The sequence below is a fragment of the Theropithecus gelada genome, chromosome 8 (genome assembly GCF_003255815.1).
Source record: "Theropithecus gelada isolate Dixy chromosome 8, Tgel_1.0, whole genome shotgun sequence".
NCBI lineage: Eukaryota > Metazoa > Chordata > Mammalia > Primates > Cercopithecidae > Theropithecus > Theropithecus gelada.
The window spans coordinates 56,204,787-56,227,118 of record NC_037676.1 but is presented as its reverse complement, the minus strand read 5'-3'; the positions used below and the strand labels follow the sequence as shown (position 1 = coordinate 56,227,118).

The window sequence follows — 22,332 nt, the reverse complement described above, 5'->3', positions numbered from 1 at the left end:
CGTGTCTCAGCCTCCCCAGTAGCTGGGATTAGAGGTGCACGTCACCACACCCAGCTAATTTTTGTACTTTTAATAAAGATGGGGTTTCGTCATGTTGGCCAGGCTGGTCTCAAACTCCTGACCTCAAGTGATCCACCCACCTTGGCTTCTCACACTACTGGAATTACTGGCGTGAGCCACCGTGCCCGTCCTCTTGTTGTCTTTTATCAGTTTTACGTGCTTGATGTGTAGGTATAGAACTTGTCTGCAAAAGAAAATTACTGTATATGAAGTCTGGTAAAGTGACTGATTGGTATCTATCTACACATGCCCCCCTGGCCCCCCCCCTGCCAACACACACACAGAAATGCAAGAGGATTGAGAAGTATCAGAATGTAGGAACTGGGACCAGCAATAGTGAAACTAGTGAGGAAAAGTTTCTCTCAGTCCGTGTGGGCAGTTTCCCTTGGTTCTTGGTTCCTGCGTAGCATTTGGCTGCAGACACAGAGAAGCAAAAGCATTTAATCAAAGTGTTTAAGAAGTGGGTTTTTGGTTGGGTGTGGTGGCTCACACCTGTAATGTCAGCACTTTTGGAGGCCAAGGTGGGGGATCACTTGAGCCCAGGAGTTTGAGACCAGCCTGAGCAACATAGGGAGACCCTGTCTCTACAAGTAATAAAAAACATTAGACAGGTGTGATGGCACATGCCTGTGGTCCCAGCTACTTGGGAGGCTGAGGCAGGAGAACCGCCTGAGCTTGGGGGTCATAGCTGCAGTGAGCCATGATTGTTTTACTGCATTCCAGTCTGGGTGACAGAATGAGACTCTGTCTCAAAAAAGAAAAGAAAAGAAATGGGTTTTGGGGCCTGGCACGGTGGCTAATGCACTTTAGGAGGCCAAGACGGAATTATCACTTGAGATCAGGAGTTCGAGACCAGCCTGGAGAACATAGACTCTTTCTCTACCAAAAACAAAAGGTTTATTTGTTTGTTGGACTGTTTTTTGTTTTTTGGAGACAGAGTCTTGCTCTTTTACCCAGGCTAGAGTGCAGTGGCATAGTCAAGGCTCTCTGCAGCCTCAACTTTTTAGTCTCAAGCCCGCCCCCCACTTCAGCCTCCCAAGTCGCTAGGACCACAGGTGCATACCACCATGTTTGGCAACCCCGGGTCTCACTATTTTGTCCAGGCTGTTGTTGAACTCCTGGGATTACAGGCATGAGCCAGCTTGTCTGGCCAAAAAATATTTTTAAAATTAACTGGGCATGGTGGCATGTACCTGTAGTCCTAGTTACTCAGGAGGCTGAGGCAGGAGGATTGCTTAAACCCGGAAGTTCAAAGCTGCATGAGCTATGATGGCAGCACTGCACAACTCTTGCTCTGTTCACCACTATGAAAAGTCTTGCTCAGTTGCTCAGGCTGGAGTCTTAAAAGAAAAAGAAATGGGTTTTTAAACATTGGTTTGCTCATTTGTTTATCACTGACAGGCATTATGCTACATAATGAAAACACAAAGAAAAGTAAATCCTAGTTTTTGTTCTTGAGAAATTCAGTCTGATAGAAAAATGTTGAAAAGTCATTGTATACAAACCTGTGTGAATCAATATTTTGGGAATACAGGGGGAAATCACTGAAGGCTTCGAAAAGGAACTGACTAAATTTAGAAGGTATTAATGACCATCTTACCCACAGGCACCTGTTTGTGAAGTTTAACAGTGGTTATGTTTTGGAGAGAAGGCAAGGGAGTATGTTCTTGCAGCATTGTAGCAAGTCACATCTATGGATGGTGGATGATTTAATCAGTCTTTGAAAAGGGTTACTGCAGCTGTCTTAAATGCGATAAAGCTTAATTGTAATCACGAAGATTATTTTGGAAAGAACCCATTTTAGTGATAATCCAGTGTAAGAAACTACTCAGAAGCAATTGAAAGAATTAGGGCCGGGCGCGGTGGCTCAAGCCTGTAATCCCAGCACTTTGGGAGGCCGAGACGGGCGGATCACGAGGTCAGGAGATCGAGACCATCCTGGCTAATACGGTGAAACCCCTTCTCTACTAAAAAGTACAAAAAACTAGCCGGGCGAGGTGGCGGGCGCCTGTAGTCCCAGCTACTCCGGAGGCTGAGGCAGGAGAATGGCTTAAACCCGGGAGGCAGAGCTTGCAGTGAGCTGAGATCCGGCCACTGCACTCCAGCCTGGGCGACAGAGCCAGACTCTGTCTCAAAAAAAAAAAAAAAAAAAAAAAAGAAAGAATTAGGTTGACCGGAAAATTATAAAACTTCCCAAATGTTCATACTGAGGGGATGTTTCTGGGGAGAGACACACCATTTTGTAGCCTCACGACTCATCAGTACACATGGTATTTGTCTCACTGGGGACTTCACTATCTAAGTGGAACAAGGTTTTTCTTTTTCTTTTTCTCTCTCTTTTTTTTTTTTTAGTTGGAGTCTTGCTGTGTCACCCAGGCTGGAGTGCAGTGGTGTAGTCTTGGCTCACTGAAACCTCTGCCTCCTGGGTTCAAGCGATTCTCCTGCCTCAGCCTCCCAAGTAGCTGGGATTACAGGCGGGCACCACCATGCCCAGATAATTTTTATATTTTTAGTAGAGATGGAGTTTCGCCATTTTGCCCAGGCTGGATTTGCTGGCCTCAAGTGATCTGCCTGTCTTGGCCTCCCAAAGTGCTGGGATTACAGGTGTGAGCCACCGTGCCCTGTGAAACAGGGTTTTTCTAGCATTCTCTCTCTCTCTCTCTCTCTCTCTGTCTCTAGTTTTGGTTGAAAGCTGTCATTCTCTGGTGTGATCCTGGGAGGCGGAGCTTGCAGTGAGTCGAGATGGCACCACTGCACTCTAGCTTGGATAACAGAGCAAGACTTCGTCTCAAAAAAAAAAAAAAAAAAGCTGGGCGCAGTGACTCACGCCTGTAATCCTAGCACTTTGGGAGTCTGAAGTGGGTGGATCACGAGGTCAGGAGATCGAGACCAGCCTGACCAACATGGTGAAACCCCCTCTCTACTAAAAATACAAAAAATTAGCCAGGCGTGGTGGCGGGCGCCTGTAGTCCCAGCTACTCGGGAGGCTGAGGCAGGAGAATGGCGTGAACCTGGGAGGTGGAGCTTGCAGTGAGCTGAGATCGCACCACTGCACTCCAGCCTGGCGACAGAGCGAGACTCCGTCTCAAAAAAAAAAAAAAAGAGAAAGCTGTCATTCTCTGGTCCCATCCCTTCATCCCTCTCCTTATACCAAGATCATTGCTTTTCATTCGTTTTACTGAACTATAATGGGTATTTTCTCTATTAAAAATATTGCTTAATATTTAAAATGAGAATCAAAGATAAAATGTTTAGTTTTTAAAAAAAGGCACGATACTTGTCTCTTTACTAAATTGTAAACTTTTTAACTTCTTTTTAATCTGTATGCAGGCAATTTTTTTCCCCTCATATAAAGGTCACTGAGATACTGTGTCATTTATTTAGGCCCCAAATTTTGTTTTTACAGCATGATAGTAATATTGTTACTTTGAGAGGATTGTTCTTGATTTCTTTTTGTGGTGTTTTTGTGTGCGTATTTCAGTACTTCCAGCGGCAATGTAAGCAACAGAAAGGATGAGACAAATGCTCGAGATACTTACGTTTCATCCTTTCCTCGGGCACCAAGCACTTCTGATTCTGTGCGGTTGAAGTGTAGGGAGATGCTTGCGGCAGCTCTTCGAACAGGGGGTAAGTCCAGCGCATGTTATTTCTTAGCCCTTTGGTCACCACCACCAACTACTGCCATCTCCAACTCCATATTACTGTTTGATGAGTGTCACCCTGTGGATAGCCCACCCACTGCTGCTTAGCTCGGGGATTAAGGGGGAGAGGGGGAGAAATACTGGGGCATTTGCTTATTACTATGTAATTGTAAGAAATAGATTCCCTCTAATACGTGGATGTTTCCCCTGAATTCATAGTAATGTATACTTTTTTCTCACAAATCTTTTGTTTCCCCACAATTTAATCTGCACACTGTGTATGCTGATCTTAGGTTGAGAGTTAACAATACTGAATTGTTAAATAGTATGACATACAGTATGAACGTTTTCCATTTTCTGCTTAAGAGAGGGATGAGTCTTGATTTATGTATGGGAGCTTAATTTAATTTGAAAGTATCCAGTATTAACATGTAACATTTTGGCTTTAAAGTTTTATATACAGGAATATTTATCATTTTATACGAATTCATCCTTTTTCTTTTCTCTCATTCCGCATCATGGCTACTTTGATCTGTATTTCTCCTTACTCTGCCCTTTCTACTTTGATTTCCTTACTGTCTCTTTATTTTTATTTATATATATATGTATATATATATTTTTTTTCTCTCCCTAGTTTATTTCCTTCTTTTGAATATTCGTATTGGAGTCTTCTGAGTGTGTCTGTATATGTGATTGGCAGGTTAAATGAATGGTTTCTTTGCATTGAAGCCTGAGTCACAGGAGAGAAGACAGTTCTTTCTGTAACTTTCTTTACTCTCTGCTGGAGCAGCCAGAATTTATGGAGTTATGAAAGATGAATTGCCTGCTAGATCAGTTACTTCCTGTGCCTGAGGGATCAGGAGTCGTCAGTGCAGGAGCACTGTGGGTATCAGGTGAAGCCCAGAAAAGGAGTCTAGTTGGCAGTGAAGTGACTAGATTCTAACCAACTAAACTGAACGGCTTCTTTATGTCAGGCAAATGGGGTTTAAGAAATAGGTATGCAGTTTAATTACCTGGTATTAGAATTTTCTTTTAATCTGTAACAATAACTTGACAATTCTTTATGCCTGTTTTTAGATGACTACATTGCAATTGGAGCTGATGAGGAAGAATTAGGATCTCAAATTGAAGAAGATATCCTTTGTGTGTATATTCATAATTTTTTTAATAAGTAATATTTATTGAACATATACAAGTGCCAGGCACGGTTTTACCTGCGGTAGTCCTTTCAGTGAATTAGGTGCTCTCAACCTATTTTACAGAGAGAAGACAGAAGCAGAAGAGGATCGGTCATTGTTCTAGATCACATAGCCTGACACTGACAAGGCTGGGATTCCAGTGTAGGGAATTTGTCTCCAAGCCCATGATCTTGACCACCACGCTAGACTTTTTCCTTCATGATGAAGCTGAATGAACTAGAACAGCGAAGTTTGAAAGGACCTGGCTCTTTGGAAACTGAAGTATATAAATCCCTGGTAAAATTGATTCAGATAGCAGGAGAGTGAAAATGTGATTGAGAATGAGAAAGGCAAACCGATAACATAATTAGAAGAGATTACAAAATACATGAGAACATGGGTGTAACTCATTGGCAATTCAAAAACCTAAAGAATTTCTCTTTCCTAGCAAAACACTAGTGTCCAAGATTGACTTCATGTACTTGGCAGGATAGGCTGTGTTATATTGTGGTAACAACCTTGAAATTTCAGTGGCTTAACACCACAAAGGTTTCTTTCACAGATTAAACTGGACAAATAGGAATTTATTTGTCCTATATGTTCAGCACAGGCTAGCTGAGGACTCTGGGCTTTGGGTCATTGTCCTCTAGGACGAGGCCGGTGGAGTGGCCGTTGTGAGCTGGTGATGTGGCAGAAGGTAAAAGGGATAAATTGCATACTGGCTTTCAAAACTACTGCCAAGGAGTGACATCTGTTACTTCTGCTACCAGCCAGACAAGTCACTCGGTGTCACACAACTTCAAGGGGGGGTCATAATTGTTTTAAGAAATCTGCTAGTTTAATTTTTCCTGCTGGTATAGAATTCAAAGTCTTATTCTTCACTTTTTGTCTTAATTGTATTGTTTTCTTGGAAAGGAGAGGGACATCTATATCATTTTATTTGTCTTGTTTTTCCTGTTATTCAAAAGCAAAGTACAGTATTGATGGCTTTTAAAATTTTCTGCCTTGTAAATTGAGAATGTAGTGTCTGAACTTAAGTTGTGCAAAAGGGCATGGAAAGCATACGCACGTAAATGTTAAGACTTCTCAGTTAGGGGGACCTCAGAGCACACACAGTCACCTGAGCTCATTATCCCAGAGGAAGCCTGTTCATGCTGAGTACCGGGAAAGGGCTTCAGGAAAGGGATACTGTGTGTGGGTAGGGGCAGGGAGCATCTAGGCGGCTGTGTAACATGGGATTGTCCTAGTTGAGGAAATGGCCGTATTAGGAAGGGAGCTGTTCCAGGGTTCAGCTTTGGCAGTGACCTCTTCTGGGGAAAAGAGCCTGCTGAGAGGTAGCTCCTGCTGAGCAGGGGGAGGAGATGAACCCTCATGGCCATGTTGAATGGTCTCTTCTCAGAGACCCTACGGGAACTGTGTAACCAAAGAGACTTTTAGGATCCTTAGTAGAATTCAGATTTGGGCAAGTAGAGCTTGAATAAGTTCAAGCTCCTTTTCAAACATATGCTTTCTCATGTTGAGTACTTGAGTTACTTTTTGAAACCCTGTTGACTTGCATACTGCTGGCACTAAACATTTAGGAAATAAAACATGACTAGGCCGGGCGCGGTGGCTCACGCCTATAATCCCAGCACTTTGAGAGGCCGAGATGGGTGGATCACCTGAGGTCAGGAGTTTGAGACCAGCCTGGCCAACATGGTGAAACCCTGTCTCTACTAAAAATACAAAAATTAGCCGGGTGTGGTGGCAGGCGCCTGTAATCACAGCTACTCTGGAGGCTGAGGTAGGAGAATTGCTTGAACCCGGGAGATGGAGGTTGCAGTGAGCTGAGGTCCAGCCTGGGTGACAGAGTGAGACTTTCTACCCGCCTTCACAACAAACAAGCAAACAACTAGTTTACAGTGTAAAAGTAGTATCACTATTATTTGCCAATTACCGTTCAAGGAATTAGATATACTACCTTGTTTTTAACATACTCTAAACTGGAAACTGGAAACAGTTGTTGTGAATTGCTTAGAAATTTCAGGTGTTTTTTTTTTTTTTTTTTTAAGATGGAGTGTCGCTCTGTCGCCCAGGCTGGCATGTAGTGACTTGATCTCAGCTCACTGCAACCTCTGCCTCCCCGGTCATGTGATTGTCCTGCCTCAACCTCCTGAGTAGCTGGGACTGCAGGCACCTGCCACTACGCCCAGCTAATCTTTTTGTATTTTTAGTAGAGACGGGGTTTCATCATGTTAAGCCAGGATGGTACCAGTCTCCTGACCTCGTGATCCACCAGCCTTGGCCTCCCAAAGTTCTGGGATTAGAGGCATGAGCCACTGTGCCCAGCCTCAGGAATTCTTATTTTGGCAGAATAGGAAAAAAAAGTGATCTTGTTTTTATAATTTTACCTTTTTTCCTTAACGGCCTGGTACCTATATATCAAGAAATAAGGAATACAGACATGAAATACAAAAATAGAGTACGAAGTAGGATATCAAATCTTAAAGATGCAAAAAATCCAAATTTAAGGAAAAATGTCCTCTGTGGGAATATTCCTCCTGACTTATTTGCTAGAATGACAGCAGAGGTGAGTATGTATGAATCTGAGGTTTCTATAATGTGATTCTGTGTTGTGAAGTGTAAAAAGCCTATTATCATCATAGACTACTATATAAATATTGCATATGTAATAAATTTCTGTTAGTTATTCTGATATATACTAGACAAATACTTAAGGTGATTATATCTTTTGTCAGTACTTTGCTCCTTCTCCAGCTGTTTCCATGCTTTTAATGTGATTACGTTAAATTATTGTCTAAAAACAAACGTGTTTTACTTTTTGTTTCTTTGAGACTGAGTTTCGCTCTTGTTGCCCAGGCTGGAGTGCAATGGCACGATCTTGGCTCACCGCAACCTCTGCCTCCTGGGTTCAAGCGATTCTCCTGCCTCAGCCTCCCGAGTGGATGGGATTACAGGCATGCACCACCACGCCCAGCTAATTTTTTTATTTTTCATAGAGACGGGGTTTCTTCATGTTGGTCAGGCTGGTCTCGAACTCCCGACCTCCAGGTGATCTGCCCACCTCAGCCTCCCAAAGTGCTAGATTACAGGCGTGAGCCACCACGGATGGCTGCCAATTGTTTTACTTTTTATGAATTCATGTAGAGCCAGAGAGTTGAATCTCTAATTGCAAGTAAACTTTGTAAGTGCTAACCTTTTTTCATGGTTAAACACTATAAAATTGGTTACATCATATTGATTATTTCCTTTTTTTTTATTTGAGATGGAATTTTGCCTTGTTGCCCGGGCTGGGATACAATGGCTACTGCAACCTCCGCCTCCCGGGTTCAAGCAGTTCTCCTGCTTCAGCCTCCCAGAGTGCTAGGATTGCAGGCTTCAGCCACTGTGCCCATCCTATTGATTATTTCTTAAATTTTAATAGGGAATTATAGAAAAAATGAAATTTGTAGCTTGCTATTTATAGACATGGTTGTTCATAGATATTAGCTATATTGTATCTACAATTTCACTGTTTTAGTAAACATTCAAGAGAGTGAATTTTTCTTCTGTACACAAACATACCTCAGATATGTTGCAAGTTTGGATTGGACTGCTGCAATAAAATGAATATTGCAATAAAGTGACACACAAGAGTCACACTAATTGTTTGACTTTCCAGTACATATAAAAGTTATGCTTATACTATAATCTGTTAAATGTGCAATAGCATTACACCTAAGAAAACAGTGTACACCTGGCTAAAAATTGCTCATGATCATCTGAGTCTTCAGCAAGTTGTACTATTTTTGCTGGAAAAGGGAGTTGTCTGGATGTTGATGGCTGCTGACTGATTAGGATAGTGGTTATTGAAGGTTGAGGTGACTGTGGTAATTTTGTAAAATAAGACAACAATGAGGTTTGCTGCATTGATGGAGCAAATATTCATGAAATATTTCTTGGTAGCTTGCGATGCTGTTTAATAACATTTATGCATAGTAGATGTTCTTTCAAAATTGGAGTCAGTGCTGTCACATGCTGCTGCCGCCTTATCAACTAAGTTGATGTACTATTCTAAATCCTTTGCTGTCATTTCAACAATGTTCACAGCATCTTCACCAGGAATAGGTTCCATCTCAAGAAATCACTTTTTGCTCATCCACAAGAAGCATCTCATCTGTTCAGCTTTTATTATGAGATTGAAGCAACTCAGTCACATCTTGAAGCTCCACTTCTAATTTTCCTTCCCATGCTTTCTCCACTACATCTGTGGTTACTTTTTTTTTTGGTGGTGGGGGACGGAGTTTCATTGTTGTCGCCCAGCCTGGAGTGCAGTGGTGTGATCTCTGCTCACTGCAACCTCCGCCTCCTGGGTTCAAGCGATTCTCCTGCCTTAGTCTCCTAACTGGGATTACAGGCTCCCGCCACCATGCCGAGCTAATTTTTGTATTTTTAGTAGAGATAGGGTTTCACCATGTTGGCCAGGCTGGTCTCAAACTCCTGACCTCAGGTCATCCACCTGCCTTGGCCTTCTAAAGTTCTGGGATTACAAGCATGAGCCACTGCACCTGGCCCCTTTGTGATTACTTTCTTCAGTGAAGTCAAAGCCCTCAAAGTCATCCATGATGATTGGAGTCAACTTTTTTCAAACTCCTCTAAATGTTGATATATTGACCTCTTCTCAATGAATCACTAATGTTCCTAATGGCATCTAGGATGGTTAATCCTTTTCAAAAGGTTTTCAGTTTACTTTATTCAGATCTATCTGAGGAATTACTTTTTGTAGGAACTGCAGCCTTACAGAAAGTATTTCTGAAATAAATAAAACTTGAAAGTCAGTTGGGCATGGTGGCTCACACCCTGTAATCTGAGCAGTTTGGGAAGCCGAGATGGGCAGATCACTTGAGCCCAGGAGGTGGAGACCAGCCTAGGCAACAGAGCAAATTCCCATCTCTACAAAAAAAAAAAAAAAAAAGAAAGAAAAATTAGCTGGGCATGGTGTGGTGCATTCCTGTAATCCCAGCTACTTCAGGAGGCTGAGTTGGGAGGATCACTTGAGGCTGAGAGGTGGCGGTTTCAGTAAGCTGAGTTTGCGCCACTGCATTCCAGCGTGGGCGACAGAGTGAAACCCTATCTCAAAAAAAAAGTCAGAATTACTCCTGATCCATGAACTGCAGAATGAATGTTGTTGTTAGCAGGCATGAAAATAACATTAATCTCCTTGGATGTCTCCATCAGATCTATTGGATGACTAGGTATATTGATGACTATGTGCATTGTCAATGAGTAGGAATATTTTGAAAGAAATCTTTTTTCTGAGCAGTAGGTCTCAATAGTGGGGTTAGAATATTCAGTAAATCATGCTGTAAATAGATGTGCTATAATTCAGGCTTTGTAGTTTCATTTATAGAACACAGAGTAGATGTAGCATAATTCTTAAGGGCCCTAAGATTTTTTAAATGGTAAATGAGCATTGGCTTCAGCTTAAAGTCACCAGATGCCTTAGCCGCTAATAAGAGAGTCATTCAAAGTCCTTTGAGGCATTGAAGGCAGGCATTGACTTCTTCTCTTTAGCTGTGAAAGTCCTAGATGTCACTCTCTTCCAATATTCATCAACATTGATGATCTGTTGTTTAGAATAGCTACCTTCATCAATGATCTTAGCTAGGTATTTTGGATAACTTGCCACAGCTTCTCCATCAGCACTTGCTGCTTCACCTTGCATTTTGTACTGTGTTATGGAGACGGCTTCTTGCCTTAAACCTCATGAACCAGCTTCTGGTAGCCTCTTGACTTTTCTTCTGCAGCTTCCTTCTCTCTCTCAGCATTAAAGAGTTAAGGCCTTATTCTGGATTAGGCTTTGGCTTAAGGGAATGTTGTGGCTGGTTTGGTCTTCTGTCTAGGCCGCTAAAATGTTTTCATATCAGCAATAAGGCTATTTTGATCATTATCCATGTGTTCACTGGAGTAGCACTTTTAATTTCCTCCAAGAAATTTTCCTTTGCATTCACAACTTGGCTAACTGATGTAAGAGGCCTAGCTTTTGGCTTATCCCAGCTTTCCACATGCCTTCCTCACTAAACGTAGCCTTATTTCTAGGTTTTGATTTAAAGCGAGAGACATGTTGACTCTTCCTTGTCCTTGAATACTTAGAGGCCATTGTAGGGTTATTAATTGGCCTAATTTCAATATTGGTGTGTCTCAGGGAGTAGGGAGGCCCAGGGAGAGGAAGAGAGACGGGGAAAGAGTGGAGCAGTCAGAACACACACAACATTTGTCGAGTTTACTGTCTATGTGATCAAAGTTAGTGGTGCCCCCAAAACAATGATAGTAACATGAGAAATTACTCATCACAGATCACCTAACAGATATAATAATAGTGAAAATGCTTGGAATATTGTGAGGATTACCAAAATGTGACACAGAGACATGGAGCGAGCACATGCTTTTGGAAAAATAGCACCAATAGACTTGCTCAACACAGCATTGCTGCAGACCTTCAATTTGTAAAAAATGTAGTAACTGCAAAGTGCAGTAAAATGAAGGACAATAGCGCAGAGCAAGATAAAGCAAAGTATGACTAGCTAGTAAAAACTGGCTAGTAAAACTAGCTAGTAAAAACTGGCACAAGAAGATGACCCTGGCATATTCTGTACATTTCTTGCCTCAAAACTGGAATCAGACATTGCTCCAGAGATCCCTGACTTCTTTTGGGGATGGGGTGTAGGCAATGGTATTAAAGACTATAATCTGGATACTAGAGGTACTCGTTGTAGGTTTACATTGTTCATAGTGTAATCACAACAGCTTCTTCCTGCCCACTACACACACAAAACCAGTTCACTGAGACTGCACTATTGCGGTTAAGAAAGAGTTTTATTAACACGAGACTGGCCATGCAGAAGACGAAGTTATTACTCAAATTAGTCTCCCTGAAGACTGGGAGGTTAGGGTTTTACAAGGATAGGTTGGTGGAGACTATTCCTATGACTAGGGAATGAGTGCTGCTGATTGGTTGGGGATGTAATCACTGGGATGTGGGAACTGGTCCTTCTGTATCTCTGGGTTAGGAGCCTGAGTTCTGGAGGGCTCAGTCTGAAAAACATCTCAAAAAAACCAATCTCAGGTTCTGCAATAACAATGTTACCTGTAGGAACAATCAGGGAAGTCACACACTTTGTGCCCTCTGGCCACAATGACTCCTAAGCAGTGAGGGATTATAGAAACTATGTCTACATTTTAGTAGAGTTCAGGCCGCTCCCATAATCCTAATCCTCTGGCCTTTCATTAGTCTTGCAAAGGTGATCTCAGGCTCTGAACGAAGAGGCATTGGTTTTAGGGAAGGACCGTTACCATCTTTGCATCAAAGTTAAACTATAAATTCCTCCCATGGTTAGCTTGGCCTGTGCCCAGGAAAGAGGGAAGACAGCCAGCCTGTGGCACTAGAAGCAAGATGGAGTCAGCCATGTTCGATTTCTCTCACTATCATAATCTTTGCAAAGGTGGTTTCAGTAGCCTTTAAACAGTACTTAAGTCCAATTTTCACATGTAAACTTTTAAGTATTTGAAGAAATTTTTAAAAGGAATTAAACTTTTACAAGCCCTGGGAGGAAAAATATTAATTTAATGCTTTTAAAACTTTAAAGGTTGATATGTGGTTTATTATTATGATTAGGCTAATTGATCAAAATATCATTCAGGATATGTATAGAAGGTGTCTATAACTGAGTGGTATTGCCCCCTACCTAATAGGAAATGGCTAGTGATGAGCTGAAAGAGATGCGGAAAAACTTGACCAAAGAAGCCATCAGAGAGCATCAGATGGCCAAGACTGGTGGGACCCAGACTGACTTGTTCACATGTGGCAAATGTAAAAAGAAGAATTGCACTTACACACAGGTTTGTGATTGTTTATAGATTCTTATTTTTATATAAAAATGCTTGCAGCTCCTGTTTTAAAATAAATAGCAAAGATAGTTACCAGTATGGTAGTCCCTCACTTATCCATGGAGGGATATGTTCTAAGACCCCAGGTGGATGCCTGAAACCACAGATAGTACCTAACCCTATGTATACCGTGTTTTTTCCTATACATACGTACTGGTAAGTTTTATTTATAAATTAGGCCTAGGAAGAGATGAACAATAATAACTTAATCAAATTGAATAATTATAACAAGATACTGTTATGAAAGAAATATGAGTGTAGTCTTTCTGTCTCTCAGAGTGTCTTGCACTGTACTCACCCCTGTTCATTTGATGAGATGAGGCAAAGTGAATGATGTAGGCATTGTGACTTAAGTGTTAGGCTGCTATTCACCTTCTGATGATGCATCAGAAGGAGGCTCATCTGCTTCAGGTGGTCCTGCCTCATCGAGCCCTGATGATGTGGATGGGTAATGGGTAGGTAGCATTATAGTGACATACACTGGACAAAGGGATGATCCATAGTCCAAGTGAGACAGAGTAGGATGGTACAGGCTCTCTTCATGCTACTCAGAACAACGTGCAGTTTAAAACTGATGAGTTATTTATTTCTGGAATTTTTCATTTAATATTTTCAGACCACAGATAACTGAAACCATGGAAAGCAAAACCATGGAAAGGGTAACTGGGGACTAGTTCAAGAGGAGATAAGATTTCTTTCTTAAGTATGAGAGTGATTTCTTTTAAAAACATTATTTTTTGTGTGTGTGTGGAGATGGGGTCTTGCTGTGTTGGCCAGGCTGATCCCAAATTTCCAGACTCAAGTGATCCTCTCACCTCGGCCTCCCAAAGTACTAGGAATACAGGCTTGAGCCTCTGTGCCTGGCCAGAATGCTTTCTTAATACTGATTCTAGTTAACTAAAACCAACTTGATATATCTATACTGTCATGGAAATAGCTACTGTGAAAACTGTGTCAAATAAAATTTATAAAATATAGGAATTAATAAAATGACCTTGTTCTTTTTTAAAAGTTCATAAGCATTTGTATTAGTTACTAGGTAAATTGGCCATAATCCTTTTTATTTTGCAGGACTGTATAAGGAAAGTTCTTCACTCTCCTCCACATGGCTTATGGGTACTTTAGACTTAACTGGCTTCTGGATAATTTGTTCCTTTTTTGTAATATTGATAACTTACATTTATGTCTGATATGACTAGCCTTTTTATTCTTCAACAACTGAAAACTATGCTATAGTTATTTTGGTTGCATGTACATATAAGAAAATTGTTTTTATCACTGTCTTAATTTCATTTGCCAAATAGGTTTTTGTGCTATATCATCTGCTGTAAGCTCAAGATTGTCTCCTTAAGGGAGATAATATTTAGAAAATCTGTTTCAGACAGTAGATTTGGGGAATTGATTTTTTTCACTGATAGAACATTAAGCACTTTAAAAATAACATCACTAAACTCTAAAAGGGCGGTAAAACAAATTTTGTTGGTAGTTATTTTTGTGGTTAAAAATTCAAAAGGTACAAAAGGTTATGAGTAGAAAATTCCCTTCCCACTTTTGCCTGTGGCCACCTTGTTCTCCCTCCCTGGAAGTAAAGCAAGGTTACTAGTTCGTTGTGAAACGTTCTAGGCATTTTATGTGTATACATGAAAATATTTTTGTTTTCCTTTTTCTTTTTTTTTTTTTTTTTTGAGACGGAGTCTCGCTCTATTGCCCAGGCTGGAGTGCAGTGGCACCATCTCTGCTCACTGCAAACTCCGCCTCCTGGGTTCGCACCATTCTCCTGTCTCAGCCTCCCGAGTAGCTGGGACCACAGGCGCCCACCACAAGGCCCGGCTAATTTTTTTGTATTTTTAGTAGAGACGGGGTTTCACCATGTTAGCCAGGATGGTCTCGATCTCCTGACCCTGTGATCCACGCGCCTCGGCCTCCCAAAGTGCTGGGATTACAGGTGTGAGTGACCACGCCCGGCCTTTGTTTTCCTTTTTCTAAACACATATGGTAGAATGTTATATGAGCTTCTGCCTCTTTTCTACTATTTACAGACATGTAGTCTCCATTTTCAGATATACTTCATTTAACCAGTCCGAAGTCCTTTACCTGTTTGAGTCTCATTAAGTCACAGTTGTGTATTTCCATGTTTCATTTTGTAGCAGTTTTACTACTGATTGCTACTAAAATGCATCAGCACTGATAAAAGTGGTCTCAGAAAATTCTGAGTTTGAATTGCTCTATTTTCTTTTAGTCAGGTAGAAATATCTTAACAATACAAATTGTACCCTAAAAATGCCATGTATTAGAAAGTATTAAGTATAAATAGAAAGTTATTTAAAAGTTAAAGCTTCTTTAAAATGTAAACAGTAGAAGTGATATACTTACGTAATCGAGTTATAAATAGCTAAGACAAAAAATGTAAATACCAAGTTTGTTTCTTTTAGCAGAAAGAACCCAGCCTAAAGTTGAAGCCAGTATGATTTTCTTAGAATCACAAAGTGTTCTCTTCAGATAGAGAACTCTCAAAGTTCTCATGGAAATAACAGATGTAAAAGAAATAAGTGTAACTCTTGATTACTGTGTACCCAAGAGGAGATTAAAATTTTTCCCAGAGAGCAAAAGATTCCTCATGTCCACTTTTGGGGCCCTGGATATCAGAATTAAGTATATGGAAAGTATAGCAGAGTTTTCAAACCATTTCATCTGAAGGCCTTAAGTGAGCAGAACGCTGCTGTTCTGAGAATAGTGCTGCTTTGTCTTCCTTTGGGCCTTTGAGTTGGAAGGCATGTTAATAGTTTACTGGTGTCATGAACCTTTGATCTTTGAAGTGGTGATAAACTGGGATTTTATCATCTCATATGGAATTTCAATAAACCTTATTCTAAATGCAGCATTGTTAGTATTTAGGTTCTTGCCACAACTTAAACTTAAGAATAGCATTTAACTTTAATAATGCTTTGTCATCTTCATTCAGAGAAATAACCTTTCTGTTTTTGAGACCTTTGGTTCTGGTAATTCTCTTCAGTTTAGAACTTCAGAAATTTATAATCTTGTATAGATTAAGTTTTTAAAAATCATATTAGCTTTTTTCTTGCTGAGTTCTCTTTTTAAGTTTAAACAAAAGTTGTGGTAGAATATATATATATTTTTTATATATTTATATAATATATAATAAAATTATATTATATTTATATATATTTATATAATTTATATATATATAAAACCTAAAATTTCCCATCTTAACCAGTTAAGTGTACTGTTCAGTAGTAGAGCATTCACAGTGCTGTACATCCAGTCCCCAGAATGCTTTTCCTCTTGCTAAAGAGAAACTCTTTACCCATTAAACAGTAACTCCCTATTCCCCTCTCCCCCAGCCCAACAACCACCATTCTGCTCTCTGTCTCTCACAATTTGACTATACCAAGTACTTCATATAAGTAGAATCATAGAATGTTTGTCTTATTGTGACTGGCCTATTTCACTTAGCATAATATCTGTAAGATTTATCTGTGTTGTGGTATATGTCAGACTTTCCCTACTTTTTACGGCTGAATAATATTCCACTGTATGTTCATACCACATTTTGAATTTTTTTCTATGTATAGTTGGAATAAATACTGTAAAAACTATTTTATGCTCTTCTTTTAATTTAGCTACCATAATAATAATGTAAGCATTTTCCTCTTTTTTTTTTTTTTTTTTTTTTGAGATGGAGTCTGGCTCTGTCCCCTTGGCTGGAGTGCAGTGGCGCGATCTCGGCTCACTGCAAGCTCCGCCTCCTGGGGTCACGCCATTCTCCTGCCTCAGCCTCCTGAGTAGCTGGGACTACAGGCGCCCGCCTCCACGCCCGGCTAATTTTTTGTATTTTTAGTAGAGATGGGGTTTCACCGTGGTCTTGATCTCCTGACCTTGTGATCCACCCGCCTCGGTCTCCCAAATTGCTGGGATTACAGGCCTGAGCCACTGCGCCCAGCCGCATTTTCCTCTTTTAAAAAATTTTTCCAGATAATAGTTTATTTGAGATGTATAAAATGAAATAAATCAATGCTATACAAAAATTAATAAAAATATTTTGCTCTTTTGTTTACAAATTAATTTCATAAACAAACTGTACTTAACATGATAAAAAGTTCTTGACTTCCATCCTTTATGGCTAAAAAAAAAATTATTATTATTATTATTTTATTTTATTTTTTGAGACGGAGTCTTGCTCTGTCACCCAGGTTGGAGTGTGGTGGCACGATCTCGGCTCACTGCAAGCTCTGCCTCCCGGGTTCACACCATTCCCCTGCTTCAGCCTCCCAAATAGCTGGGACTACAGGCGCCTGCCATCACACCCGGTTAATTTTTTACATTTTTTGTAGAGACAGGGTTTCACCATGTTAGCCAGGATGGTCTCGATCTCCTGAGCTCATGATCCACCTGCCTCGGCCTCCCAAAGTGCTGGGATTACAGGCGTGAGCCACTGCGCCTGGCCGCATTTTCCTCTTTTTAAAAAATTTTCCAGATAATAGTTTATTTGAGATGTATAAAATGAAATAAATCAATGCTATACAAAAATTAAAAATATTTTGCTCTTTTATTTACAAATTAATTTCATAAACTATACTTAACATGATAAAAAGTTCTTGACTTCCATCCTTTATGGCTAAAAAAATAAATTATTATTATTTTATTTTATTTTATTTTTTGAGACGGAGTCTTGCTCTGTCACCCAGGTTGGAGTGCCATGGCGTGATCTCGGCTCACTGCAAGCTCCGCCCCTCAGGTTCACACCATTCTCCTGCCTCAGCCTCCCAAGTAGCTGGGACTACAGGTGCCCGCCACCGCACCCAGCTAATTTTTTACATTTTTTGTAGAGACAGGGTTTCACCGTGTTAACCAGGATGGTCTTGATCTCCTGAGCTTGTGATCCACCTGCCTCGGCCTCCCAAAGTGCTGGGATTACAGGCGTGAGCCACCGCTCCCGGCCAGCGAAAAATAAATTATTTTAATAGCTATTTAAATCTGCCTCCCGCTCCCAGAGAAGTTAACGTATTTTATATATATATATATATTTCAAATTATCCCTAACCTTTAAACAAACTTAAGAGTAGATACTGCTCTATTTTCACATAGAATTGTAAACAGCCTTTTAAAACGCTGGAGTAGGCTAGGCGCGGTGGCTCAAGTCTGGAATCCCAACGCTTTGGGAGGCTGAGGCAGGAGGATCACCTGAGGTCAGGATTTTGAGACCAGCCTCGTCAACATGGTGAAACCCCCATCTCTACTAAAAATACAAAAAATTAGGCAGGCATGTTGGCACATGCCTGTAATCCCAGCTACTTAGGAGGCTGAGGCAGGAGAATTGCTTGAACCCAGGAAGTGGAGGTTGTAGTAAGCCAAGATCACGCCATTGCCGTCCAGCCTGGGTGACAAGAATGAAACTCCATCCTCCCGGCCCCCGCTCCCCCCCCAAAAAAACAAAAGCTAGAGTAACCTTCTACTAGTTAGAATTGAACTTCATAAAATGTAAACATTTTATAAACCCTACAATTCAGGTAATTTGATCTAATTATGACTGATCTGTAGGAATATACAATACAAATTTGTCATCCACAATTAAGAAAAAGTATTTATGAAGAAAAATTTTACTGTGTTTAAAATAAGATTTTATTCATATTATTGAAGGTAGCTTTGTTCCCAATAAATGCTTCTGCTACTCTTTCTGTATATTTTAGATGTTTTCAATTCAAAAAGAAATAACATCTAGTTATTTGACTTTTTTTTTTTCTTGCTTGAAACTGCTCTGTTTTGGTTTTTATAGATTTAATAAACATTGACAAGGCAGGATCAGTGGACTTCACCGCAACCTCTGCCTCCCTGATTCAAATGATTTTCCTGCCTCAGCCTCCCGAGTAGCTGAGATTACAGGTGCCCGCCACCATGCCTGACTAATTTTCTTGTATTTTCAGTAGAGACGGGGTTTCACCATGTTGACCAGGCTGGTCTCAAACTCCTGACCTCAGGTGATCTACCCACCTTGGCCTCCCGAAGTGCTGGGATTATAGGCGTGAGCCACCGTGCGCGGCCCTCTTTTTTCCTTATTGCCTGAGTTCTTGTTTTTTCCGTTCTCTTTGCTGGCCTTTCTCCTCGAGGACTTTTTCCATAGCTTTTGTTTTCTTGAAACTGGGATCTGAGGGATGCAAATTGAACATGTGGGAAGTGTACATTGCCTGAAACCGTGCATTGCTAACATTTACCTCAAAGTCATCCTCTAATAATTTCTTTTTTTTCATGAGCTGCTTTTTCTTCTTTTTGTTCAGGTTCTGATGTTCCACAATCTTGTAATTGAAGTGTTTCTAACTTTCCTCCTCCTTATCCAGTGAAGAAAGCCATTTCAGCCTTTTGTCTATTTTAGTTTCTTCTTCTGGAGATGTGCCGTCTTTTGCAGATTTTATCCACTTGTTTCTTTATACCAATTTTTTAAAACTTCTTTAGCAAAGTACCACTCACTCGTATCAACATCAGAGGGAAGTTAATTTTCACTGGCCTCTTCAACAAGTCTTCTTTTTCTTTCTGTCTTTTTTTCTCTTTCTTCTTCTCTAAAAATTGTTCCTAAGGTGTCAGTTTATCCTTTCCTTCCAATTTGTTCTTGACCATCTTTTTGCACTTTCTTTAAGACCTGGAACCCACTTCATTTCCATTTCCATATCATTTTCTTTGTCTTTCTTTTCTTTTTCTTGAATAACCTGCAAGAGTTGCCTATATTTAGTGATTTGTTTTTCATCGTCCTTCTGACTTTTCTTATTTTCCTATCTTCTTCTGCATTGACTTGGTCATCACCTTGTAGCTCCTCTTCTATCTCCTCTTCATTTTTGCTAGAGGAAGCTAAGTAGTCTTGAAAATCCATGTCCAAAAGCTCTTCCTTTTTAAACTTCCTGTTGAGTGTTGTAATTCTTTCATGATCAGTCTCATCCCAAGTGATTTCCACCATTGATGTTCCCATTGCAGCAGATGTGATATATTTTGGTTTATATGCTGTTAAATATACCTCTGAGTCCGCGTCCTTGGGCTCATCATCAAAAGTAGCATCAACTGGTATAAACCTTAGATCTGTGAAAGAACAACTACTTTTGAATTCCAGGCCACCACAATCCTCATAAATTTTACTGGCTGTTTCAGGAGAATCACAGTCTACCACTGCATAATAGTACTTCAGTCATTTGAATTAATAATCTCTCAGTTTTTCTGTAGAGGTCCAGTCCTTTTCTGGGGCATCTTCAGGAACACTTAATAGCTCTACTGGTCCTCAGACTTGCTCTTCCTTCACCCTATCCTTTCCAAACTCTGAAGAATGTATTTTTACAGGAAATATAACACTTCCTTTGGGTTTAAATCAATTGAACAGAGCCAGCAAATCTTTTGCCTTTAATCTATCCAAGTCCATGTTGCAAACTGCTAATTGACGTGTAATGTCATCAGCATGAGGAGCAGGTTTATCTGATTCTCTCCAAGCATGCCCAAAACTAGCTTCTTCTGGAAACAAATCTGCCATATCATCTTCATTTGCAGAACTAGTTTCTATATTTCCTTTACCCCTTGCAAGATTAGGGCTGCTGTCACTTTCACCATCATCCTCACCATTCTCGTCATCCTCCTCTTCATCTTCATCATCACCACTTCCATTGTCATCATCACCTGAAGCTCTCCCAACACTTGTAATTTCATTTTTAGATTCCTCATCACTTCGTGTTTTACTAACACTTTCTAAATCTTCCTTCAGAGCATCTTTGTCAAGCATTTTACTGTCTGTTGAGTTTTCATAACCATCACTGCCGCTTGTTGCGGCACTGATGAACCACTGGTTGCATTTATCTTCTTGTCTTAGAACACTTGATCTTGGGAGAGTTCACAGCAGAGGTGCCTGAGTCTAATGTCCTTCATTTTTCTTTGAAAGAAGAGTTGATAGTATGTTGAATAATGTTTTTTTTCTCTTTTGTACTTTTTTGTGTAAATTTTTTGCTGTCCTTCTTTGGACTTATGTTGGGAGCTTAGATTTACATGGTTTTCATTTTTTTAATTATTTCAGAATTATCTATGTCAGTTTTATTTTCAGAATCCTTTTGATTAGCTTTCTTGGTTTCTTTTTCTCAACTAGATTTTTTTGAATCTATTGCTTTTTTAGTCTGCAGTTTTTTCTTCTATATTTTCTTTTGATTCATTGCTTGCTATCTTCATCATAAAGATTGGAATCAGAATCTGAAAGGTCATAAAAATGTTTCAAGTCGTCTGTAGTGCTATGGTTAATGTGGTGCCCTCTTATCCACAGCATAGTTCAACTTGAACTTTTTTTTTTGAAATGGAATCTCGCTCTGTCGTTAGGCTGGAGTGCAGTGGTGTGACCTCGGCTCACTGCAGCCTCTGCCTCATTGGTTCAAGTTATTCTCCTGCCTCAGCCTCCCGAGTAGCTGGGTAATCAGGTGCCCACCACCACACCCGGCTAATTTTTGTATTTTTGGTAGAGACGGGGTTTCACTGTGTTGGCCAGGCTGGTCTCGAACTCCTGACCTCAAGTGATCCACCTGCCTCAGCCTCCCAAAGTGCTAGAATTACAGACGTGAGCCACCATGCCTGGCCAATTTTGATTTTTTGATTCTTTTCTGGCATTTCCCAAAATCTCAGGTCCTTTGCTATATGCTTAAATTGCTGGTCACTGATTATTTCTTGTGTGGTGCCATTTTTAACTTTTAATCTTGCTGAACAAATGCTTGAAGAAACCAAACACATCTGGAGTTCTCTCCCTCTTGTTTAAAAAAAAAACACCAAAAACCTTTGTAAGCATCTTACTGGCTGTGTAATATTTAATCAGATGGATATACTCTTACTTTATGTCATTACTTCCCTGTTGGATATTTGTTTTTAGTGTTGTGCTGTTGTAAAATTATACTCTTTAAACATCCTTTGTATTTTTGTGTTTTTAATTGCCATCTTAGAAATAGATTAGATATCAAGTTTCTAGGTTACAGAGAATGCTGCCTAACTTTTAGAAAGGTTGTTGCAGTTGTATTTGTCAGACTGAGATATTCTTAATTTTTACATCTTGTTAATTTGTAAGAGAATATTGACATATGTTTAAATTTATTCATTTCTGTGCTTCTTACTGATGAAATTGTTTTTGAGATCCTTATTCCAAATAACTTACTGGTGAATTTTTAAAATATTTATTAGCTATTTATTTAAAAAATAAGGTGTGACTTTACAGGATTTTCCCACTTACCTAGCATATATTAAACAGGAAAGACAAAGAAGGACTTAGGAAAATGAAGTTTGGAAATGTGTGCTTTGTTGACATTATTTAGCTTATTTAAACTTGTTTCAGACTTCTTTTTTTTTTTTTTTTTTTTTTTTTTTTTTTTTTTTTTTTTTTGAGACGGAGTCTCGCTCTGTAGCCCAGGCTGGAGTGCAGTGGCCGGATCTCAGCTCACTGCAAGCTCCGCCTCCCGGGTTCATGCCATTCTCCTGCCTCAGCCTCCCGAGTAGCTGGGACTACAGGCGCC

General features: G+C 40.1%; 1 protein-coding gene and 1 pseudogene across 1 annotated transcript in view; one reads left to right on the top strand and one right to left on the bottom strand.

The window, feature by feature from the left end:
* The window catches only part of TCEA1 (transcription elongation factor A1), an 81,298-nt gene that overhangs the window by 34,290 nt on the left and 24,676 nt on the right, over positions 1-22,332 (top strand). Inside the window, exons 6-9 of the mRNA XM_025393419.1 lie at positions 3,542-3,687; positions 4,779-4,835; positions 7,294-7,448; positions 12,611-12,757. Of these exons, the coding sequence (XP_025249204.1) occupies positions 3,542-3,687; positions 4,779-4,835; positions 7,294-7,448; positions 12,611-12,757 (505 nt within the window). The remainder of the gene's footprint in view (positions 1-3,541; positions 3,688-4,778; positions 4,836-7,293; positions 7,449-12,610; positions 12,758-22,332) is intronic.
* Positions 18,520-21,562, bottom strand: LOC112629772 (annotated as a pseudogene).